This window comes from Odocoileus virginianus, unplaced genomic scaffold (assembly GCF_023699985.2).
Source record: "Odocoileus virginianus isolate 20LAN1187 ecotype Illinois unplaced genomic scaffold, Ovbor_1.2 Unplaced_Contig_19, whole genome shotgun sequence".
NCBI lineage: Eukaryota > Metazoa > Chordata > Mammalia > Artiodactyla > Cervidae > Odocoileus > Odocoileus virginianus.
The window spans coordinates 262,956-288,728 of NW_027224336.1; the positions used below are offsets into that span (position 1 = coordinate 262,956).

The 25,773-nt window shown below is 44.6% G+C and overlaps 1 protein-coding gene across 4 annotated transcripts in view; it reads right to left on the bottom strand.

Annotated features, from left to right (window-relative positions):
- EXOC2 (exocyst complex component 2) overlaps nucleotides 1–25,773 on the bottom strand; it is a 118,486-nt gene that overhangs the window by 33,986 nt on the left and 58,727 nt on the right. For 3 of the 4 annotated variants that reach the window (XM_070464149.1, XM_020884222.2, XM_070464151.1), the window contains exons 12-22: nucleotides 25,471–25,596; nucleotides 22,705–22,829; nucleotides 17,509–17,574; nucleotides 17,181–17,338; nucleotides 16,716–16,837; nucleotides 15,282–15,343; nucleotides 10,689–10,769; nucleotides 10,395–10,454; nucleotides 9,650–9,711; nucleotides 8,099–8,165; nucleotides 4,466–4,582 (exon numbers count right to left, since the gene is read on the bottom strand). In XM_070464149.1, the coding sequence (XP_070320250.1) occupies nucleotides 4,466–4,582; nucleotides 8,099–8,165; nucleotides 9,650–9,711; nucleotides 10,395–10,454; nucleotides 10,689–10,769; nucleotides 15,282–15,343; nucleotides 16,716–16,837; nucleotides 17,181–17,338; nucleotides 17,509–17,574; nucleotides 22,705–22,829; nucleotides 25,471–25,596 (1,046 nt within the window). Of the gene's footprint in view, nucleotides 1–4,465; nucleotides 6,858–8,098; nucleotides 8,166–9,649; nucleotides 9,712–10,394; nucleotides 10,455–10,688; nucleotides 10,770–15,281; nucleotides 15,344–16,715; nucleotides 16,838–17,180; nucleotides 17,339–17,508; nucleotides 17,575–22,704; nucleotides 22,830–25,470; nucleotides 25,597–25,773 lie in introns of those variants that run through there. The other variant, XM_070464150.1, reaches the window with a different exon arrangement.

The following is a 25,773-nucleotide window of genomic DNA, read 5'->3' on the forward strand; positions in this document are numbered from 1 at the left end:
GGTCCCAGCAGGGAAAAGGGAAAACAGGAATGTTACAATGGCCCATCCAACAGTAACAAATACTGTAAAGCCATAAAACTCACATTTATAAAAATGGAAAAGTGCTCACAACAGAATAGCCAATAGAAAAAGATATATTCATTATAAACTGAATTCAGAAAATTGTTTCCTATTTTAATGACATATATAGACACGGGTCTATGTAAGATACTAATTACTATTTTAAAATAAGAGTGTTTATATTTGGTGGATTACAGGTGATTAAAAAAAAACTTTTTTAGATTTTTCAGTATTTCTCCTTTTAAAAAATGATTAGATCTTAATTAAAAAAAAAAATCAATTATTTTTGGCCGTGCTGACTTTCCCTGTTGGGCGGGCCGTCTCCAGTTACGCTGCGCGGGCTTCTCGCCGCGGCTCCTCATATTGCACAGCATGGGCTCCAGAGCGTTCCGGCTTCAGCAGTTGTGGTGCATGGGCTTAGCTGCCCTGAGGCACGTGGAATGTTCCAGACCAGGGATTCAACCTGTGTCCCTGCACTGGCAGGTGGGTTCTTAACCACTGGATCACCAGGGAAGTCAGAGGTCTTACTTTTACAATAAGGAAAAAAAAATGCATGATAAAAAACATTTCCAACACTTAAGACTGGGAGGCGCTGGCACCGCACGTGGACACGCACAGGCACGCAGGGCTCCACAGCACAGCCCAACGAAGGCCTCCAACGGGGCTCATGCTAAAGGAGTGTCTTGCAGCGAAAGATGGTTTGGAAATGCTGACAAGTTTCGTGTTTATTATTTAATGCTGTTTTATGAAGTTCAAAATGATATACATTTAAGCAACCAGCGTCTGATCCTATTCCTCTGGTGTCTCCTCATAGAAATGATTTTGTCCTTTATTTTAGCACAGGCATGATGCCAGAACAGCTGGCACTTTGGACTCAGCCTGAGAGGCCTGCTTTGTTAACTTCCCTCTCTCTGAGCATCTTTCTGCATGAAAAACAGAAAGAAATTCATTTCCTTAATTACTTCAGAGAGCTATTTTCATCAAACAAAACTGTAAAAGAATCATTCCAGTTTTAAAGGATGAAAGGGGAAGAAGTGAGTTAGTGGCTCAGTCGTGTCCGACTCTGCAAGCCCGTGGACTGTGGCTCACCAGGCTCTTCTGTCCATGGGATTCTTCAGGCAAGAACACTGGAGTGGATTGCCATTCCCTTCTGCAGAGGATCTTCCCAACCCAGGGATCCAGTCCGTGTCCCCTGCACCAAAGGCAGATTCCTTACTGACTGAGCCACCAGGGAAGCCCCAAAGGATGACCGACCACTAATCTAACGGTCTCCTAACACGCGTGATCGCTTACGTGAGAATTAATCCTGCTCTTGCAGACGAAGAGTGAGATTAAGGGAGCTAAAAAGGCCAGTGAAGCTCCTCATGAAACAGAATGCAGAAGGAACTGTGGAAGAGTGAGATTAAGGGAGCTAAAAAGGCCAGTGAAGCTCTTCATGAAACAGAATGCAGAAGGAACTGTGTCTGGAGAAACTTTGGCCTAGTCCCCGAGCACCGCTCGGGGGGGACCTGCGAGAGGCGGGGTCCGAGGGGAGAGGACGCCCAGCAGCAGCTCTGAGGGGCCTTCCCTCTGACCGCAGAGCAGAGCATGGGTGACCAGTGTTCAGGGTATCTGAATGCCCGGGACTGCTCTCGGATCTGGGCCTCCGGAATTATGTTACCTGAGAAGGGAACCATGAAAAACAGGGGCAGCTGGCAGCTTTTTTACCTTAATGCAAGAAACATGTTTTACTTCATTGTCATCATGAAATTAAAAAATCCACTCATAAAAAACAGAAACAGCACAAAGACTATAAATCTGGTTTACTGTCTATTCCTTTAATGCTCAGTTGAATGCTTTCAAAATATTCAATTCCAAATTCTGAGTGCCACAAATAGCACCGCCCAGATCCTCAAATAACCTTGGTTTCAGAACACAAGAGCCTGGACAAAGACTGGGAAGGATATAAGAGCCCACCTGCATGTCAATTTCCTTCTGCTTCTTACTGACACAGATTGAATCTACAGAAAACCCCCACTTTTAACTTATAAAAAATGCTCAAAATTCTCCAAGCCAGGCTTCAACAATACATGAACCATGAACTTCCAGATGTTCAAACTGGTTTTAGAAAAGGCAGAGGAACCAGAGATCAAATTGACAACATCTGCTGGATCATCAAAAAAGCAAGAGAGTTCCAGAAAAACATCTATTTCTGCTTTACTGACTATGCCAAAGCCTTTGACTGTGTGGATCACAATAAACTCTGGAAAATTCTGAAAGAAATGGGAATACCAGACCACCTGACCTGCCTCTTGAGAAATCTGTATGCAGGTCAGGAAGCAACAGTTAGAACTGGACATGGAACAACAGACTCGGTTCCAAATAGGAAAAGGAGTACGTCAAGGCTGTATATTGTCACCCTGCTTATTTAACTTCTATGCAGAGTACATCATGAGAAACGCTGGGCTGGATGAAGCACAAGCTGGAATCAAGACTGCTGGGAGAAATATCAATAACCTCAGATATGCAGATGACACCACCCTTATGGCAGAAAGCGAAGAACTAAAGAGCCTCTTGATGAAAAGTCAAAGAGGAGAGTGAAAAAGTTGGCTTTAAGCTCAACATTCAGAAAACAAAGATCATGGGATCTGGTCCCATCACTTCATGGCAAATCGATGGGGAAACAGTGGCTGACTTTATTTTTCTGGGCTCCAAAATCACTGCAGATGGTACCTGCAGCCATGAAATTAAAAGATGCTTACTCCTTGGAAGGGAAGTTATGACCAACCTAGACAGCATATTAAAAAGCAGAGACATTACTTTGCTAACAAAGGTCCATCTAGTCAAGGTTATGGTTTTTCCAGTAGTCATGTATGATGGATGTGAGAGTTGGACTGTAAAGAAAGCTGAGTGCTGAAGAATTGATGCTTTTGAACTGTGGTGTTGGAGAAGACTCTTGAGAGTCCCTTGAACTGCAAGGAGATCCAACCAGTCCATCCTAAAGGAAATCAGTCCTGAATATTCATTGGAAGGACTGATGTTGAAGCTGAAACTCCAATACTTTGGCTACCTGATGCGAAGAGCTGACTCATTTGAAAAGACCCTGATGCTGGGAAAGATTGAAGGTGGGAGGAGAAGGGGACAACAGAGGATGAGATGGTTGGATGGCATCACCAACTCAATGGACATGAGTTTGAGTAAACTCCAGGAGTTGGTGATGGACAGGGAGGCCTGGCGTGCTGCAGTCCATGGGGTTGCAAAGAGTCGGACACGACTGAGGGACTGAACTGAAATCTCTCCCTGCTTTTATATGCAATTCCTAATCATTTCATGTATTTTTAAAATGATAAACGACTTCTCCAATAATAATGTTAGTGTCATTATTATTATTGCATAAAAACAAAATGCCCACTTTCTACAAATACTAACTTTTTACTGCAAGAGAACACCTTGTAATTCTCAACCAAAAATTTCTGGAAATAAACTCAACATTTGGCCCTGAAGTCTTAAGTCACAACATTTCTCATCAGGATGATTAATCTTTACGAAAAGGCAGGAAAAGAAGACACAGCCACCCACTCTGACATTTTCTATCTTTAAAAAAAAAATCCCAATCAAGTTCATGAACTGGAACCATCATTTGTAAAAAGTATGCAATCCATCAAGAGTACTTTTTGATTGTAAGATTAACAAGATCACTATCTTATTCTGTGCACTAAGAAAACTGTACTGACATTAAAAAAAGTGGCTCCAGCTTGCTTTACTTAGAAATCTGATAAACCTCTGCCTAGGAACCAAGCAACCTTTAATAATAACAAGATCACTGCATCTTTTTCTTTTCTGATTACTTGAAAAATATAAACACCAAAGTGCAACATCATTTAAAAAAACAAGAACACTCCAATGATTTGTTTATGCAGGACTCATTTTTGTCCAGTTCTCCACATGCAGCACTGGAGAGGGGAGGTGGTGTATTTTTCAGGAAAGACAGAGCAACCTAGAGCTGTGCCTGCGTGCATGTGTGTGTGCACCACACCTGTGCAAATGCTTCAGCAGGCACGCAGAAGCTCCGCGTGGTCCCCGGAGCAGGAGAGAGGAAGGAGAGGTGACTGTGAGGTTCAGGGTTTGCTGTTGGCTAGTGACAGCTCTAACCGAGAGGAGACGCATCTGAGATGCCTCTGGAAGCCTTTCTCTCCTTTCCTTCCCTCAGTTTTGGGAAGCTTGGGTGAGAAATATGCCAGCTCTAGTCCTGCAAGGACTTTGCTCCAGAGAAAGAGAAGAGCATTAACTCCAGGTGAGCTGTGAGAAGGGGCTGGGGGGTGAGGGTGAGAGGAGCAGTGGGCGGAGAGAGCGGGGTGGGGCGGCACGGAGAAAACAGCTGAAAATAAGCAGGTGACAGGACCCCCGTCCCTTCACAAGTCATTACCTGTGTTATTTTTTCTATTCCCTGGAAGTTGTGTTTTTCAAAATGGTCTGCTATGTTTAGGAAGGTGTGACGTTCTAGGTAGCAGCAATTACTTAGGACTATCAAAAGTCGCTGTTCCTAAAACCAAAACAAATTTTTAAAAATTACATTTACAGTAACAAATTGAAAATTTAACAGATAACATTTATCACTTGCTAATTATAATCTCTTAGTGTTTCATATCCATATTTAGCACTTTATCTTGGTTCCTTCTTTCCATAACAGAGAAACATAATACAAATCTGTAATTCTACTAACTAATCACTATGATCTAATACACTGAAGAGTCAAATCATGTTTAACTCAAATTCCTTCGGAAATCTAACAGCTGTATGGAAAGCAGACGGATGGAGCACAGGAAACCAGTGAGATGGGGTCAGGTGCTGTTCTTAGGAAAGGGGTTCTACTTTGCTGTTTATTTTACATGTTTTGCACCCAAAATAGCTATAAAAATGGATATTAAAAATAACTACCAAAAAATGTTGAAACTTTTGGAAAATAACTTGTAAATTTTTCATAACTTGGAAGAAAACTGTAATGGCACCTACAGACGGGCTCCCTCAGCCACGAGGCCGTCGCAGCCCTCCTCACGGAGTCTCCTCCTTGGGGGAAGTGAGGGGACAGAGGCTGGGCACCTGCCCAGTCAGCCCCAGAGAGGGCCACGCTACACCCCCAGGCTTCTGGCTGCTCATGGTGATTTCACATCAAAGTGACCAGACCCCCAGGCTGACCAATCAATCCTCTTCGTAGAGTTCAGAAGAACTGGCTTGTGAGGAAAGTTCCAGGAACGGCTCTGTCCCACCTCCTCAGGGTGAGGGTTTCTCTAGAACAAGTGTGACTAATCCGAGGCCTCGGTTTAGATCCTGACTGAACTTAGGGCAGAGAGCCTCCCCAGGAGACACTCCCAGCTGTACTGGGCTCGCTGTGGTGCACTCACCAGTGACAGAGGTCGGGAGGGAAGGGCAGATGCGCAGACCACAGGGCCGCCCTGGCTCGGCCCGCACTGCCCAAGAGTCCCATTCAGGGCCTGCACAGTGTGCAAACTGCTAGGTCTCTATTTAAAGTTTCATTATTTAAGTTCTGGCAGAGTGTGGTCTACTTGCTGTCTTTTGCAGTCATCAAAAAATATAATTAAAAGGCCCAGAATTATTATGGTGATTTAAAAGCAATGAAACGGCCTGAATGACTCTATGGATGAGAAGTGGAGGTTAAAACAAAGAAAATGAGCTATCATCTACCCTCCTCCACGCTCCACATTCAAATCTTGTGAGATGGCCATTGTGAGACTGGGGGTGACAGGCAAGGCTGGGGGAGGCCGGACCCCTGCCCGCGCCCCGAGCTGCCATCATGTGACCCTTGTAAGGCACTTGACATGCAGTCACGTGACTCCTCAGCAGCCAATCTGATCTCAGCTGGTCTCCCAGGCCCACAGTCCATCCTTAATCGCCTTCCCTGGGCGAGCCGGTTGCCAAGCACCCTCCCCGTTCCCCACCCACCAGTGGCCTGCTCCAGCCTGCCCGTCCCCTCTGCCCTGTTCTGTGGCCCATCCGTGGCAGGATCTGCAGACTGAGGACTCCAGTCTCAGGCACCATCCTGGCCCTCCACAGCATCTCTGTGATGCAGGCATCAGGCCACCCTCCATGGTGCCTGAAGCCCTGCAGTCAGTGAACAGCAGGCCAGGAGAGAGAACCAGCGACAAGCCCCCTTTCGTCCCATGCTGCCCTCTGCTGGGAACCAGGACAAGACCCTGCAAGGACCTGAATCCCCGGGGTCAAATCTAATGCAATATCATCCAGTGGAGAAACACACAGGGACTGAGCTTGGCACCAAATCTGGAACAATCTCAGGAGAGGGGGACAGGAGACAGTGTGACCCACTCAGGGTTCTGGCTGAGAGCAGGCAGACAGAGGCTAAGGCGTGGTTCGAGGGGAGGGTCCAGGCTCTGAGGAGAACTGGGCCCAGCAGGCGTTGTCAGTCCGAGAAGGAAGATGCTGAGCACGCGGCAGCCGCCTCTGTGCTGGGAAGACTGTCGTGTGCAAACAGGGCCTGTCCCAAAGACCGGGAAAGGGGCAGCCCTCCCTTCCACTGAGAAGGACGCTGCCTCGGCACGTGCTTCTCCAGCCTTCTGTTCGTGTTCACGGCAAAAGCACGGTCTGAGCTCACCAGATGGTTTCCACTCACCCTTGACCCAGCGCAGGCGGTGCCCCACAGCCGTCCACTCACCCCCACGAGCCCTGGCTTCCGTCTGACCCGCGGGCAGTCCAACAGTCTGCTTTTCCGTCTGGATTTCTTCCTCTCTGATGCTTCCTTCTCTGGAGCTCCCAGGCTCTCTCTTCAGGCCTCCCCTTGGATCCTGAACCCCAATATGATTTCTATATACGTGGTCTCCTCTCTATCCACTAGGACTGTCCCTCGTATCCTCATTCCATCCCAGGCCTCACACTGCTGATTTACAAATCTGTACCTGGACTTCTCTCCTGGGGGCCAACTGCCCACTAGACATCCCATCTGAACACCTCTCATTCAACACATCTGGTCCCAAACTGATGTTTTAATCTTTCTGTAGAACCAATTTTCTTCCCGAATTCTCTCTGTGAACAAGTACTATTATCTGCCTCGTCACACAGTAATTAAATCTACAACAGAGTTTTTAAAAAAATTACTTTGATTATACTTTTCCTAATAAAACAAATCCTTATTTCAGAATTGACACTTATAACAACTGTAGAAATGATATGTGTGTGTGTGCTAGTCACTCAGTCGTGGCCAACTCTTTGCAACCCCATGGACTGCAGCCCACCAGGCTTCTCTGTCCATGAGATTTTCCAGACAAGGATACTGGAGTGGGTTGCCATTTCCTTCTCCAGGGGATCTTCCCAACCCAGGGATCGAACCCCGGTCTCCTGCACTACAGGCCGATTCTTCACCAACTGAGCTACAAGGTTGATACTTATAATAACTGTAGAAACGATATATGGCAGGAAATTTAGGCCACGTTTCCTTTCTTGAGAGAAACATACACACCCATCCTTCAAGCTAATGACAAACTGGAGAGGGTTACTACTAATTTTCAATATAACTGGAGTTTGAATTTTAACAGCTAAATGAACATACAGAAAAAAGCATGTGTGTGAGTCATTCCTAAACACACGCATGTGTTTAAAATACATGTGAGTTTATAGGAAAGGTGATTTGGTTTTGCCATGGAATTTTGAGTTTAAATAAAATGCTAATAGGGAACTTACCCCCCCAAAAAAAGAAAAGAAAAGCAGAGCTTCTCTATTAAAGAGGAAAACAGAGAAATGGGGCCTGTCCTTTGCCTCCGTCCCACCTTTCAAGCACTAGAGCAGGACATGATGCAGAGAGCACATGGAAACACTTATGCTATAATCGTCAACTAATAAGTGTGGAATACACACAGAATTATATTTTTACTAAAACTTTCCAAAAATAAAGCACCAAAGTAAGAGTAGTGTGTTATGGCAATAATGCGGTAACAAAGAAATTTTAGGCTGAGTTATGAAACAGTCATTACGTAGTTTTCAAATGACACGTTTTACTTTCTATTTATCATCTCTTTACAATCTTACTTACAGAAGTCAAACTGAAGTCTTCATGGATACTTCCAAACAGATCAGGAGAAGAAACATCAACAGAGAGACTGAATAGAGAAGTAAGTAAGAGAACAGTTATAGTTAAAGCACTAAAATTAAAAACATTAATATAATGTTATATGTCAATTATGCCTCAGTAAAAAATTCCATAAAACCTATGTAAATTTGACTTTAAAATCTTTGGGTTAAAAATCATATAATTTTCTGCTTTTTAATATTTAACACCTAATAGCTCCAAGTAGAAACTGTGAACTATCTGTTACTTGGGCCATATAAAATGTGTTTCTGGGATCTTCCCAATAATTTAATTTCTAGGTATAGACTCTCATAATTGAAATGTTTTTGCCCATCACAATCTAGAGGGAACTTGTTCAAGCCCATGTTCACAGTAAATGACTAACAGGAGAGCTGAGTTAGGAAATTAGTTACTAACCAAGTGACCAGATACACAGAACTGCAGGGGAAGAGACACCAAAGAGCCACCAGTAAATTTACAGACACGGCAGGTGACAAGTGACACCTCAGCAGGACCTCTTTCTTTAAATTTAGTCAACTGATTTTAGAGTTCATATGGAAGATGAAAAAGATATCAAATAATATTTTAAAATAGAAAAAGCAATAAAAGGATAGCAATCTGAAAAAAACATTAAAATGATAATTAAAACAATAAAAACTGATAGGAAAACATCTGTGAATGAATAGAGCAGAAAAAGTTTAGAAATACCTTCAGTGCTAGAATTCAATGACGTGCGGAACAGAAATGGTAACAAAACAAGACTTATTTAATCAAAAATATCAGGAAACTGCTAACAATATAAATTCCTGGTAAATGTGCTAAACATATAAAATCAAAGACAAACCAGAACTGAATACTTATTAGGCCTCAGAGGAATAAATGTCTTATACAGCGAGAGGCAAAAACCAGACAAATATGGGAAAATCTCCAGCTGTCAGTTATGTTACACCTTTAATTAAGAGGCATTTATTTCAGTATTACTTGTGTGCAAGCAGAAACCTCAGGTACAGTAGGTCCCATGTGCCAAATATTCAGAAAGACGAGGTTTCAACAACCCCAGAGAGCAGTACGATGACAGAACTCTCTCTCGGACCTGGAAACGTCAGGACTCAGGTGTGCCCTGACCTCAGGTAACTAAGCCGGCCGGGACATCACCCCACCCACACTGCGGGCCTCTAACAGCAGCTGCGACAACGCCCAACACAGAGCGGCACGGCCGCCAACGAGGAGGAGTCATGGTGCACTTTCACTCTCTTATTACAGACCCTGCTCCTCTGGGTAGTCAGGAAGCTAATCGTGTACTCAGTTTGCTCAAAGTGCCTCTAGTAAAGCTGAGACAAGTTCAGAAGATGAAGAAACTGTGGAAAGAATACAGGCCAAATACAGAAACATGTAATTCACATGAACACGCGCTCTCTTATTTTAAGTCTCAGGACACAAGACCAAACACAGAATAGGAGGCTCTATTTTCAGTCTGTGTAGACCTCCAGCAAGGCTGCTCTCAGCTCAACTTACTGTGCAGTGTCTACATCGGCATCCGGTTTGGTGCTCAACTGTTCCAGACAGTATATAAAAACCTAAGTCAAAAATGGGACATTTCAGTGATTAGGAACCCTCAGATGCTCATCTGTTTGGACAGCAAAGATAATTTTCCATAAATAACCAGAAATACAGTGTGTACCCTGCAAGTGGTATATATGTATATATACCTTGTTAGGGATAAACCGTGCATCCCATATACAGAGCACGTCTACACGTGCACATATGAGAACATAAGCACTGGGGAGTACATGTCTCCGTGTATAATGCTAAGTGATTAAAAAAAACTTACAGCACCTATGTTTTGATCCCACTGTTAAGTTCTTGAGTATATTTTATATATATATTTTACTGCCTTCCTCTCACTCGTGTTCACCTGTGCATGTGTGCCCGTAAGGCACTGGTCCCGAAGGACGTGGGTCTAGATAGAACGTGCGTCAGTCACGGCACTCAGTCTGTGCTCCAGCAGACACACACACACACGCACAAAGCGCCCCGAGGACAAAGAGAGGGCAGCACGATAGAAGTGAACTACTGGGGGAGGCGCTGCTGAGCCAGCTACAGCTACTCTTACCTTGAACTTACCTACCATAAACTATTATGCACTCACACAAAATGAAAAAGGGCACATATGATTGTCGGCATCTGCTCTACACCGATTAAACAGAAGGGAGACCGGCGGTTAGCACTGTCTCAGGTCTCCACTGCTTCTACAAAGTACCTGCATGATATTGATGCTCAGTTGGCAAACCTCCTCCTGGGTTTTAGGGTGCTGGAAGACCTGCAAGGAGGAATGAGAATTTTTGTACTTAGCTAAGAAAACATTTTGTTCATGGAGCTTGATGTGAACAGGGAACACGTGAACAAGGGCATCCAGGGTGGGTAACCCAATGCTGAGAGGGATGTAGACAGAGAGCCGGCCTCAGGCCTGAGTGACGGAGCGGCAGTTCTGGTGCCGCAGTGACCCAAACCCGTGTGCTGGGCCCCCCGCCCGGGGCTGCTCCCCGACACTCACGCTGGGCTCTCCAGGCTTGGACTCCAGGACACCATGCAGCGACTGCAGGGAAAGCAGCACACAGCGCTCGAACTGGCAGGGCTGCGGAGACAGAGCAAACAGGCCTGGGCACGCGGCCCCGACACCCGACTGCCCAGGCGAGTGGAAAGGACGGGGCCACACGTGGTGCCCCTGCCCCCGGGGCCAGCAGTCTGCACTGGGTATCGACAGTCACTCCCAGCAGTGGAGAGGATGTCTAACTCAACTAGAACACAAGTCAGGTAAAACGAGAACTCTTCAACATTCTACTCTTCTGGAAGAGGGCAGGGGCCAGGATGAAGCACAGCTGTGACACATTCTGGGAGAAGCGTGAGCTCCAGGCCTTGCTCGTCTCTGGACCCATCGACACAGGTGTGTTGGCAACCATGACAGGATGAGGGCTGGCACCTGTCATTCAGAATTGTCTCTACAGTCACCTTCTGTGTCCATCAAGTCAGAAAATGAAACTTGAAAATATCTCCAACAAATGGCCTATGAGTCTAAACAAGCCCAGCTGCTCCTACAGGTTCCCTCTGTGCGCGTCCACTTCAGAGGACAGCAGCACACATTCTTGTTATTTGTGCATTCTGGAGTGGAATCAAAACTGCCACTTTTTACAAAAAAAAGGCACAGAAATAAAACAGTGGATTGCAAAGCTGAGTAAATGCAATGGAGAGAAGGACTGGGCCCTCAGAGGAAAACAAACGGAGGGGCCTGTCTCAGCGGGAGAGGCCCCTGGGACAGCGAGACCTTAAGGACACGGGCGGCCAGAGGGGCCAGGGAGGAGGCGGCAGAGTCTGCGGGGGCGGCCCCGTGCAGAACCTGCAGGCGGGACGCTCCTCCATACACGCTTCCGTTATTAACAACCTGGGGGACTGAACAGAGAAAGGAGATGTCGAATACAAACCAAAGAAGCACAAGCTTATACTTTCTGACCAGAAGGAGTCCAGGGGTGAGAAAAGCTAGTAGCAGCAGCAGTGAAGGTCGCTCAGTCGCGTCCAGCTCTTGCGACCCCATGGATCGTAGCCCGCCAGGCTCCTCTGTCCATGGGACTCTCCAGGCAAGAACACTGGAGGGGGTTGCCATTTCCTGCTCCAGGGGACCTTCCCGATCCAGGAATCGAACCCATGCTTCCTGCATTGCAGGCAGATTCTACTGACTGAGCTACCTCAACTGGATGTCCTTTTAATACTGCACTCTGGAGCCGCCAGAGGGCACCAGAGAGAACACGCCAAAGTCCAAGTGAAAAAAGAAGGTTGGGGGTGGATACAGAATGAAAGGCCACCTACACAAAGTACTTAAAAGAGTGAAACGCCTCTTAGATCAGAGTTGATGAACCCACCTACCTGCCCCATAAGGCAGGAAAACATAAGACGTTACCATAGTAACACTGGGAGTTCAACCCCAAATTTCAATGGCAGGCAGTTCAATGCTGCTTTCCTGTGTGGTCACTTTGCTCTCCTGCACTAGGGTCAGGGTTAGGGTCAGAAAGTGAGCAGAGAGCCCCGGGGCCCGAAGGCACGGGAACAAGTGTGTCCACACGGCTGCTACTTCTTTTTTTCTGAAAAGAAAGAAAAGGCACCATCTCTGCATTTTGTCAGTGAATCACCCAAGTTAGCGCATTGTAAGTTGTCACATTATCATTCCAGTTACTCTGAAAGAAGAAAATTCTCAGAATTATCCAAATTGAAAGCAGGCAGAAAACATTTTCGGCACTTGTAGAAAACAGGATGCTCTCCAGCGAGTGTTTTGGGCACAGGCATGGGGCAAAGCTTGCGAGCACTTCCTTCACTCGATAAGGACTCATAGGGAAAGCAAAACAGCCTCATGTTAAACAAAGGGGATCAGTACTACAAAATGCTAAGATAACAAAGTCCTATGTGTAACAGCCTTTGAAACAACTGACTCTCTGTTCAAACCTGTGAACTCCAGATGTACTACAGGTCAACACTCACGACTGGGCCCTGCATGTGGCTCCAAGCCGGGATTCTTCTCCATCCCGGGAAGTCTGTGCCCTGGGCTGACAGACACTCGGCTTCCGCAGGCTGATGGGGTGAGCACGCTTCTTCAGCAACGGTCATGAGACATACTGGCTGGCGCTAAATCACCGTAAGAGGTTTAGATCTCTGGCTTGTGTGTCACGAGACATGAAATTAGCTATTCTATGGTTACAGTCTCTGACCACGTTACGGTTTAACTTGACTAGAAACAAGTCTCTACAGTAACCATCTCAGAGGGCCTTCCAGGGCACTCGTCTTCTGCAAACCTCAGACGTGGCCATCTCTCACACACTGTGGACCCAGATGTGCAGCCACCACACACACTACGCGTGTGCACGAGGGACGCTGACCTGCAGGGGGACCTGAAACCGACAGTATTTCATGACTAACTGGTTCGATTTCTATTAGGTTTTTTTTTTAAATGAACATAAATCCCTGAAGGCAGATGCTGTGTTTTCTCAAGATGAACATACACCTGTTTCTTTGCACAACGTGATCTGAAGCTGGAACCAAGGCCCAGGGTCAGGCCTGCACTGTCTGCTCTGCCCTGCCTTGTGCCATTCAGGGCAGGCATTCAGTGGGGCTGGTCCAGTGGTGTGTCTGTGGTCTGCCAGGCTGGCTGGGATAACTAGGGAGGACGGGAGTATAGGAAGAACTTTGATAATGGTAAAGCTTCTTGTAAATGTAGGGTACATTATTATAGTGGTCCTAGTGTTACAAATACAGGTTAATAAATTAAAATCCTCTGTATATGTATAAAGCTTTGTGGGTTACAGCTTATTTCTATAGCATCTTGTTTAATTCTAACCAACAATACAGTGAACAAACATTCTGCTGCTTCTTTAGCTAGAGGCAGAGACGTTAAGTAGCTTCGGAAGATGCACAGCACTGAGACAGCCGAGGCGAGCCAGGTCAGACGCTGAAGCCGGGCAGCGCCTCCTCCTCACCACGCCCGACACAAGCACAGTGCCAGCCAGACACACGCTGTGGGTGAAATATTTTACTTTCCAGGAACCACAATATGGAAAGTGAAAGAAAAACAAATTTTAATTTATAACATGCAATATATCAAAGTATTATTTCAACATGTAGGCAACATAAAAAGTTGAGACATTTTTCTTTTGAGTTGTGGAGTCTGAAGCTATGTGCCAAGTGGCTGCAGTTTGAACGGTACAGGTCGGTTCCATACCTCCTCCTCCTAATAGAATCCCTTAGTTATAAGAGAGTTTGTATTTAAACACAAATAATAGTGAAAAATAAACCAAATAAATTAAAACAAAATTTAAAAAAATCCTTTAAAATATAATTGTAGCAGAGTTATTAAAAATAAATTTCCTAATTTCAGCATGATTTAATTTACAAAAATTCAGAAGTGAGCATTGGTATTCCACACACACACTTCGTATCTTTGTATTAACTTAAAAGAGAAATCTTGAAAAGAAGGAAAGAATTTCAACTTGTCAAAAATTCCCCAACTGTCAGAGAAAGACTGTGGACAAGCACACAAAAAAATTCAAGGACATGAAGAAACATTATAGGGGATGGCTGCTCCTCAACAATCTGAGCCCCACTACCCTCTAAGCGTGGACAAGGCAGACCATTTTATTCTAGTGTCCCTGTCTACTAAGGTAAGACAAGTTATTGGACAAGCAATGTGCTCGGCCGAAAAACTACATTTTTTCCCCAGCATTTGTTACAGATAGTGGTAGGCATGTGGATAAATTCTGGCCAATTAGATGTAAATAGCTGACAGTTGTGGCTCCTAGGAAAATGCTGGACTTCCCTGTGGACGGGAATAAGGCCTGATGTCATGGCTGGAATTGCAGTTGCCATCCTGTGACCATGAGGTATCTTGAGAAAGAAGCCACACCAAGGATCACAGAGCAGAGGGCGGAGGAGCCCTGGACCCCGCCTGCACTGCATACTGCAGCTGCCATACCAGTCCCACAGCTTCAGCGCCAGAGAAGGACATGCCCTCTTGTTTAGGCCACTGCATGTTTAACCTTGCCTAAAACCCACCTACAGGGCTGCTGTGGGATCCTTGAGACAGCTGTGAAAACACACAACTCACGAACCTTGGCCTTATTTTCAAGGGGACTCTGAAAAACCTCAAAGTCCCATCTGAAAAGATGACAGCACTAGAGTGAAAGACTACAGTTTTAACTGCCCACCTGACCTCTGTATGTATTTGGAGAAATTCTTATTGTCCTCTGTTTTGCCTTAGGGTCTAGCAACAACATTTTGTTTTTTTCTGTCCTGCTGTTCTGAAAAATTCAAGTTGCTGGGAAGCTTAGAATTACATTAAAAAATGTTAACACAAACAAAAAGCAGGAGTTACAGGATGAAGAAAGATCACTCTAAAGGTGATCCACTGCTTTTACTAATTTTTAAGCATATGTGGTTAGTATTAACCAAAAATGACTATGAGAAGGAAAACTTTAAGAAGTTTGTTTTTCCATTTCCAGAAAATTTTTATGGTTGCAATAGTGCACTCGCTCATTATTATCATAATAAATCAACTATTCTGAATGTAACAGACACTAACGACTCATCATCTAGAGGAATTTAAACTTACTAGAGACGTCAGGCCTTCGCTGTCGACAGCCCAGTCCTCCTTCTCTGCCAGTCTCTTCACGTCTGCAGGAACACAAGCGCACAAGCGTGTCTTACCGCAGCTGCCTCACTGAGCTCCAGAGACATAAAACCCATAAAGGCTACGGTCTTTAACTATTTTACCTAAGTTTGCAAAAAATTAGTGAGAACAGCGCACAAGCGTGTCTTACCGCAGCTGCCTCACTGAGCTCCAGAGACATAAAACCCATAAAGGCTACGGTCTTTAACTATTTTACCTAAGTTTGCAAAAAATTAGTGAGAACAGGGATAGGCTTCCTTGGTGACTCAGTAAAGAATTCACCTCCCAATGCAGGAGTCCTGGGTTCAATCCCTGAGTTGGGAAGGATCCCCTGGACATGGAAATGGCTATCCACTCTAGTGTTTGTGCCTGGGAAATTCCATGGACAGAGGAGCCTGGTGGGCTACAGCCCATGGGGTCACGAAGAATCGGACACGACTGCGTGACTAACAAACCTAACTCTGGAAGACTCAGGATGTAAATGTGTGTTACCCACTGGACTTTTCTAATAATGTAAATACAACTGTCTACTACGCAGCCCAATCTGAAGAATGCCAGGCCAGGTTCACTGACAACTTCACCCTTATTCAGCACTCCTGATAAGATTCAACAGGTACAATATAAGACACAAGGCACTGCCCCCAAGATTTCTAATAACCAGTGTGGACTCTCTCTGCCCTGCACGTCCCTACAGCAACAGCACGGTGCCCACGGCAGGAGAAACAGACCTGGGCACACTTAGGGGCCCGGCCCTCACCGGGGCCAGGGGCCAGCTTTACGCAGACACAGCGGCCTATGATAGAGTCCTGAGCAGAGACACCGATGGTCTGCACCACTCATAACAATGTTCTTGTTTGTTTTTGAAATATGTAATACCCGAAAGGCTGCTTTCTAAAGATAACCTTTATTGTTTATGACTATATGCAAAAATCCTGAAAACTCTAGAAGTATGAAGAAAATGAGCATCACCTGTGACTTCTGCACAAAGAGAAACTTAAGTCTTTCTTTTGACCTAATGCTGTTTCTAAATAAAAAATTTTAAATATACATGTATATTTTCCAAATTAAGATCATACTTCATACACATTTTATAGTCTACTTTTTATACTTGACATTTTCCATAAGGATGTTCTTATATCCTTAAGTATTTTTCAAGAGTATCCATTTAAGTTCTGCATGGCCCGGCATCTCAAAGTAAACAGGATTTCAAAAGTATTCAAAAAAGAAAAAAAACTACATTGAACAGTGACAGATGATCTGAAATATTCAAATTTCTATAAGAGTATCTTTCCTGTTTTTGAGGATTTGGAAACTGGAAGGAGGTGGCGTGTGTGGGTAACTGCTGCTGAGCCAACGTCATCAGTTCTCTCAACACACCTTCGGCTGTGTGCTGCAGCGTGACCACCACACAGCGCACTCGGAGGTCCAAGACGAGGTCCTGGACGGCCTGCAGCAGGTCACTGGGGATCTCCAGGGCAGCCAGCGATTCGTGCGTCAGCCTGCGGAGCAGACACAGCGAGACAGAGGTGAGCACAGGGGGCCTGGGGTGGCTCTTAACATCGTCTTGGCATCCCACCACGCTTCACGGCGGAACTTAACAAGCTACTGCTTTGTGCTGAAAACAAGGATTTTAACATCACAGTGACACTGATTAAACAATGACAAAGGTGACACTCTCATCAGACCCAAGCACCAGGAAGGCTCAGGAGCTGAGTTATTAGACGACACACAGGGAACAGTGGACACAAAAGGACAGAGCAAATTTCTTTGCTGAGTGTGTCTTTTTTTCCCTAAAAAGACAAAAATATTTGCCCTTTCTCCAGAGAATGCTCCCACACTTACCTGAGAGTCTGGATGACGTGTGCCAGCCACTGTCCGGAGAGCTCGGCCTTCGCCTCCCAGCCTCCGTGCTGCCGCCCTCCGCCCTCCGCTGCGCCGAGTGGGAGCAGGGCCCCGCGGACCAGCTTCACGAGGCACTGCATGACTTCCTGGATCATTTTCTACATGTTAACGAACAAGCAGAACTGCATTAAAAGACATCAAACTTGACTGAATCAAGTGGGGGAGTCAGCCTGCACAAGACAAATGTCTTGAATGTAGATCAGGCCTTCTAGTCACTTTAAGAAAACCCTACCCCAAGAAAGAGTCTACACACTTATTCTTAACTTACCTTAAAATCATTTTGTCTTTGCCTTACATTCTTTGATCTCTCAATGTGGCCTGACTTCTCAGCGGTCTGAAAAATGAAAATAAAAAAACCCCCAAAACCTATTAATTGTCTCTAGAAATAATTCATAAAAATAAGAAATGCTTAGCTGCTGTATGTAAAGAGAGCGTGAAATATGGTTATAACTTGATTAAAAGGAATGTATAAGAAGTAGTCTAAGTCTCTGATTAAGGGATGACTAATTAAAAAACCCTCCTTATTCCAACAAGAAGCTACTTATCTTCCTAAAAGCTTCAAGTACAATTCCCATAAATAAACCTAAGTATTAAGCTGAAGCTATCCTTTCTGCAGGTGAATTTCACATGCCGTTCTCATCTACAACCTTTTATGGTTAAACCTACAGGCATGCAGCCCACCATACTGCTCCAGCATCGCTGCCCAGGAGTGGGTGTAGAAACGAGAGCAGGAACAGCTCTGGGTGGGTCCGGCCATCTGCGGTCCCCCGGTCCACTGCCCCCTTCCCTCAGTGTGTGTGCTCAGTCATGTCCGACTCTTTGTGACCCCATGGACCCCAGAGGAGCCCACCAGGCTCCTCTGTCCATGGGATCCTCCAGGCAAGAACACCAGAGTGGGTTGCCATGCCCTCCTCCAGGGGATCTTCCTGACCCAGGGATTGAACTTGCGTCTCCGGTTATCTCCTGCACTGGCAGGCGGGTTCTTTACTAATGTACCACTTGGGAAACCTGTCCCCACACTCCACCCACAGAGACTATAAGCATGAATGGTGGCGTTTTATTTTTTAAAAAATTACACATCAGCAATCTTCTTCCAGGGATTTTTGTCCAGTTTGGAGGGAATGTATTCTAGAACTGACTGTAGAACCAAGTTTTCCTCTGATTTCTTTTTCTCCTTAGAGCAATGTGTAGAAGACTACTTTATAGTGATTAAGAGAGAAATCTGTTTAACTGGATTTCAGTTAACTTTTTATTATCAAATTTTCTTACAACCAAATATTATTCTATAGAATGTCCTATCAAGACAAACTTGGGACACTTAGAAGACTACTTTATAGTGATTAAGAGAGAAATCTGTTTAACTGGATTTCAGTTAACTTTTTATTATCAAATTTTCTTACAACCAACTATTATTCTATAGAATGTCCTATCAAGACAAACTTGGGACACTTTCCAAAGGAACATCATGAAATGGCATAATATAAAAAAACTCACCACCATAACCTTAAAAGGAAAAACACTGGTATATTTAGGTGGAGAACTTTAAGTTAGGAATAACTGCATTATAAATGCTACGATACTGACACCAAGGTAGTTTTAAAATACTTCAGGTAATGTCATTTTTTAGGTATAAGCCAGAGAAACTGTGGAGAGTCATCTACATGATCAACACTATTGACCCGAAGCAGGAAGACAAGGATAAGGATGCTGGTGTTCTCACCAAGAGTCAGACACCCCGACAGACAAAGCCAGCACACACAGACACACACCCTTCTCTGGCAGCAACTCACACTTCTTGTGCAACTTTCAATGTTGTTTTCTTTGTAGTGATGCTTTTTTTGAAAGAATGAAAAATCATGATAATAATTCAACAAGCGAATTCCTAAGTCTTTTGGCCAACAACACTCAGAATTCTTTGTACACCAGGATTTACAGAAATTGATGCTCTTCTCCCTTTATTTTTAAGACACTTGAGAAGTAACTGAACTGACGCAGAGCTACGGTGAGATGCGACCAGAGGAGCTCATGTTGGAATCTGACCAGCTGGAAGGATAAGAGGTGCAGGGTGAGGTGGCCCCTCCCCAGGGCTCCTCCTGAGGCTTCAACATGCAGACACAACTGATGAGATCACTGGGGACTGAACTTAGCCTCCAGCCCTTCTCTCTGGGGTGGCACTGAAAGTTCCTACTCTCTGAACCCACGGCTGGTCCTCTGGACGAGCCTGGCCTCAGCGGGGATGAGACACTCACTAACATGCCTGCACACTTAGGAAGTCACGTATTAGAAGTGAAGATCAAATATATAATTCTCAGATAATAAGTCACAAGATCACAGTTCCAAATTCACATCTCTAGCCCAAATCTTTCCTCACAGAAAGATCTCCTTTCCAAATCAGAATTTCAGATTGCCTTCTTGGTGTCCCCAGAAGGCCTGAGCAGAACAGAATGAAAGGGTGGCTTTCTGGGTCTGGAGTCTGCTGGCCTGCAGCTGGGAACCACAAGGGTCTCCAGCATGCTGACTGTGGATCTTGGGCCTATTAACTCCACAGTCCTAGGAGACAGTTCCTTGGAATAAATCCATTCCCTCTCTATATATATACTGCTGAAAACAGAGCCAACATCCTGGTAGTTGTTTTTCTGAGCCCTGCCCATAAGACCTGGCTTACTGTACTATGGAGGAAGGGGAGGGACTCTGAAAGAAGGCATAATTTGTCTCCGTGAAGGGTTGTGCCCATAAAAAACTAAGTATCCTGACTGCCAGATGACATTTTTCTTGTTGTATCTGCCAGCACTAAATGCTTGTCCAATGGGAAGATTACTTCAGAGTCCTCTGTCCTGTGAAATAGCTTTGAATCAAAGGAAAGAATAAAAATCAACTGTTAAAAACATCATACTAAAATTAAGGTTAAACTCTTCCACAACATTTTCCCCACCAAACAGGTGCTACTGCATGCATGAAGACGTCGACTGGACAGAATAACTGTTCAGGCTCCGAGGGCCTGTCTCTAAGCATGTAAAGAGGTGAGCAGGTAGAGTGAGTGGGCAGGGGAACCAGTTGTAAGGTCTTCCTCTTCCAATTGTTAAAAAAAATTGTTACTTATTATTTTTATTTGATGAAGAGTTGAATATCTCCAACATGCTGAATTATGTGCAGTGTGCCCTTTTAAAGTTTTAAAAAGAAAACTTAATTTTGAAACAGGAGAACATTTTAATTTACATTCTATGAGTTACACAACTTTTTAAAATGCTGATTCCTGATATTTAAAAATTTGGATACTTTAAAAGTTCTCACCTGAAAATACACCATATTTAAAATATATCTAAAGGTGAGATCTTACCCTACTATTAACCATTTCACTAGCTAAAACCCTTAACTCTTTCCTGCACACACAGACCAAAACTACTTTGTGGTAAGACCAACGGTTAGATTGCACTGTTTTGATTCACATATGTTACTTCACATGGCCGTGACTAGTCTGAAGAACTATCTGTTAAACTGCTGGAAACTCCATCTAAATCTTTTAACGGATGAACTCTAATAAAACAAAACAGTTTTACAACAAGAAAAGATAAGAAATTTCAAGTAAGTTGTAACTAAATATTTCAGAGCTTGCTAGTATGGGATTCAATACCAAAACCCCTGGACTTCTTCCCAACGTTAATTTAATGAAGTCTCCAGTTTTCACTCACAACAGTACCCTCTCCTAACTCCATTCCCGCCACTGTCGTCTGAGGTCTTACTCGTTTTCCAGGAGAGGATAACTTAATTTAAAAACACACCCAAATATGTAGAGTAAATTACATTTAATTAATAATATTACTACAAACTTTTAAGAGAAGTTTATGACTATAAATAGGTAGAAACTCCACAGGCAAATCCAACTCATACAACTAATTACAGTGATTTTTTTTCAGGGCTAATGTTATTCCTGAGCTCATTTATTTTTCGTCTGCAATTAAATACTTCTTCTAGACATTTACCACAACTAGGTATAACTTGTAAGGCAGGAAAATATAGTCCCTTTTCACTACATTATTCCAGATCAAAAACTCTAAAAAGACTCAAGATGAGATGACTACTGTCCATGTTGGGGGAGACCACCTTCAGAAACTGATACAACTGGAAGGAAAAACACTCTGCTGGAAAAAAGAAAAAAAACAACAACAAGTTTCAGGCAGTTTCCAGGGCTCCGCTCCCTTAGGGTGTGAGCACCGGCCTCATCGTCGCCCCGTGTGTCTGGTCAACACCATTCCCTCACTGCTTACAGCTATGAGACACCCACTGTGTGCCAGGCCAACGACACTTCAAATACTGGAAAGAATACTGTCTCCAAATAGTAAGAGCAACATCTTATTTATCCGCCAGATACTGTCGTAAGCATTTCACGTACCGTTAACCTGCCACATCGCAGCTAGTCAGCTACACACACTGGGTGTTCAATTTGCTGACAACTCTGCAAAAGAAGCTACGAACACACCTGTCCAGGCACTGGTGTGGAGGCACCTCCCCTTTCCAGTCTCAACAGGGGCCTGCTTTGGGGGGGCAGGTAAGAGGGTGAGGGTACGACATGGCAGGGGGCGCTGCCTCCCACAGAGGCTGCTGCCCTCACGGCCCTGATGAACAAAGATGCGGGCTGATGGGGCCCGTGTGCAGGGGAGCGCTGACAAAGCCCACTTCAGGACACTTGAAAGCACGCTCCTCCTCAGGCAGCAACAAGCAGGTCTGCAGTGCGAGCGCCACTGTGTGCATGCGGCACGGGAGGCTGACCTCTGCACAGCTAACTTTCAACAGCGCTTTCTCATAACCACTGATCGAAGGCCTCAGAGTCTACATCCTGGGACCTGGGTGCCTGTCACGCGTGAACAGGACGGGAGACAGCAGAGCTGCCTCCTTACGTCCCTAACTTCTGTGCTACCAAGTGTCTACGATCAGGACACTGAGCGCATGTGCAGCTTGTGAGAATGTAAAGGCTTAAACAGCTTCTCAGGTGGATCACACAGGGGCCAGGAACCAGGGTCTTTTAAGTTCTGTCCAACCAGGAAATTCCCACTCACTTCAGACCCGGGTGCAAGATGCAAACACTTTTTCCTTGTTTTATCACTGTTCCCTGTCAACCGCATAACAGCCTCACCCACAACACGGCCTGACTGGCACTGTCCTCACTCCAGAGTCTTGTTCTCTGAGTGGCCGTCTCCCCAAACCCTCACCCACCTTCCGGGAGACACTCACTGCTCTCTCTCTACAGTCGAGGGCACTGAGGCCAGAACACAGAGGTCGCTTGATCAAGGCCACACAGCTATTAGTGTTAGGGCTGTGTAGAACTTTCAACTAATCTTAAAATATCTGACAATATAGAGGCTCTGGGCTTCTGAGGTTTTAAAAAAGTCACTTCAAAATCTAAAATGATTAAGACTAGAAACTCACAATGACTGAGCTACATCTATAGTCAAATCTGTACACATACCTCACTGAAAAGGCTTCCATTAACATATGAAATCCAGAGTTTCCAGAAGTTGGGCAGCTGACTTAAAACAAGCTTGGTCAGTTTTTCAACAAATGCCACCCGATGGGGAGTTCTGCATCTCCACGCTAAAGGGGAAAAGAAGGTAACAGCATTAATATACTTTTGAATCAAGAGTGAAAATCTCTTTAAACACAGTGCTGTGCCCACAACTACACAGCTGGGCAGTGGTAGGGCCAGGAGCCCAGGGAACCTCACAGCCCGGCACTGGGGAAGAAAAGGGTGTGGGAGCCCCACAGGCAGTGGGGAGCAGTCCTCCTGCCCGGCCCACTCCTTTCAGCAGGGGCTCCAGAAGGCAGGCTACTGCTCCAGCAAATTAACCACAGGCCTTGCAAGAAACACACTTATTTGCAAGTAACTGATAAAGTCTCACACTCTTTAATGGGAGACAGCAAAACCCAGACACTCAACACTGAACATTCTCACTGTCTGAGAAACAATAAAACATGATTAGCCAGGATGAAAGGCAGGGAAAAGAGAATGAGAACAAGAAAACTGGGAGAAAACTAGTTAAAAGTAGTTAAGAGTAAATGACAGAGATGGAATTAACCCACAAGGACAATGTTTAAGTAAAGGAAAACACAAAAATGAAGAAGAATGAAAGGGAAGAAATTCAAAAGAACCAAACTGACTTCTAGAGATGAAAAAACAATGTGAAATGTTTAGGTTAGTCACTGAAGATAAAACATCAGAGAAGCTGAAGGCAGAGTAATCAACTCTATAATGAAGCAGAGTGGAAAGACAGGTGAGGGTCAGACCTCCACAGTCTATGGATAACCCACTGGCTCAACACACATGCCACTGGGGTCCAGAAAAGGAAGCAGAATGGAAAGATATCTGATAAAGTGATTGCCCAGAATCTCCCAAACTTGATGAAAACTTTCAGAATTTGATAAAGTAGATGCAAGAAGCTTGACAAAACCCAGGCAAGATAAATTTGAACTACTCGAGATGGATCATGGCAAACTAAGATCATGGCATCCGGTCCCATCACTTCATGGCAGATAGATGGGGAAACAATGGAAACAGTGAGAGACTTTATTTTGGGGGCTCCAAAATCACTGCAGATGGTGACTGCAGCCATGAAATTAAAAGATGCTTGCTCCTTGGAAGAAAAGCTATGACCAACCTAGACAGAGTATTAAAAAGCAGAGACATTATTTCACTGACAAAGGTCCATCTAGTCAAGGCTACAGTTTTTCCAGTAGTCTTGTATGGATGTGAGAGTTGGACTATAACTAAAGCTGACCACCAAAGAATTAATGCTTTTAAACTGTGATGTTGAAGAAGACTCTTGAGAGTCCCTTGGACAGCAAAGAGATCCAACCAGTCCATCCTAAAGGAAATCAGTCCTGAATATTCATTGGAAGGACCAATGCTAAAGCTGAAACTCCAATACTTTGGCCACCTGATGTGAAGAACTGACTCACTGGAAAAGACCCTGAGGCTTAGAAAGATTGAAGGTGGTAGGAAAGGGGGACGAGAGAGGATGAGATGGTTGGATGGCATCACCGACTTGATGGACATGAGTTTGAGCAAGCTCCAGGAGTTGGTGATGGACAGGGAGGCCTGGTGTGCTGCAGTCCATGGGGTCGCAAAGAGTTGGACACAACTGAGTGACTGAACTGAACTGAACTGACTAGAGATGGAGATGATATAATTTAGTCAGCCTCAAGTGTCACTTCTGAGTTAAGCCTGTTAGAGGGTCAGCTGGCGGCAGGGCAGCACAGAGCAGCAGGGAGAGGTGCACACAGGGTTCACAGACACCGTCACCCTGTCAGGGAAGGAGGTGTGCTGTGACACTCGGCAGTCTGTCTGTGGGTCAGACCCCGGGAGCCTCTGCACGGCACACACTGGACAGCAGCCGGCAGCGGCGCTCCTCCTGGTGTTTACTCCAGTGTCTTAGAGGGGGACGCTGACAGTTACAGAGAGAACCTTCCACTTAGCACAAAAGAATCATCTGATTTTAAGTCGTGCTTACGATGGACATTCATTCATATTATTATCTCTACTCCAATACTTGAAAGAATAATATGAAATACTTTGAAATAATCTTCAGAGATATTTGAAATTAATAAGAAGTATTTCTATTACCTTATTTGCATTCCTTACATTGATTATTGAGGTTATAAGTAATCAGTGACTAATAGCATCTAACTGTTACATGAATGCACTATAACCAATGTGTTTTGTATTTCACATATGTAAACAAACAACAGACAAATGTCAACCTCAGGAAAAAATGTAACACAGTTACAATTTGAGATGCCTTACCCCAGGAAAGACAATTACAAATTTATGATTAATATTAAATGAGCAACTTTTTTCAAACCAAATTTTAAAATTCAGTAAAAAGTTGTCTACTATTTTTCTGTAGGGCCTACAGAAATTAATTTTTGTTGCAACATTCATCCTGAAGAAGTTCTCAGAGAATTTTTTCTGTGACATATTTTGAAAAACTCAACCACAGAAATGTAACACTGACCTATGCCCAATGATTTATTAAAAAATCAAATGGCATTTCTTTAATGTGCAATGTAAAATACATTGTGATTATCTAAGTTTAATTTCTGAGCTGTTACTTAACAAGTAGAAAGCATGATGGCTGGTAACAGCAGCAGGAACACAAGTAATTATGGAATTTTCCAGGAGAAAAATGGCAGCTACACAAACACAAATCTGAAAGAAAAAGTGGAGGGAGACACGAACCATCATCTCGACCAGGCTGGAAGCTGCTGCCCCTCTTCAGCGACGCCGTCTGCCCGAGGTGACTGGGCGCGGGGGCACGCACCTCAGCGTCGAGGTCCACCGGGGTGCTGTGAAGGCCCGGGGGCCCTGCAAAGAGACGCAGTGTTTCCTTGGATTCCTGGAAAGTACTAGGTGATTTAATGGACCGAAATTTAGACCTCGCTCTAAATTTCCATCTTTTAAATAAGATAGCAACTAAAGTAGAACTAGAAACATTTTGTCTAAATAGCTTTTAAAAGTCACTCCTACCATACAGATTTGGAG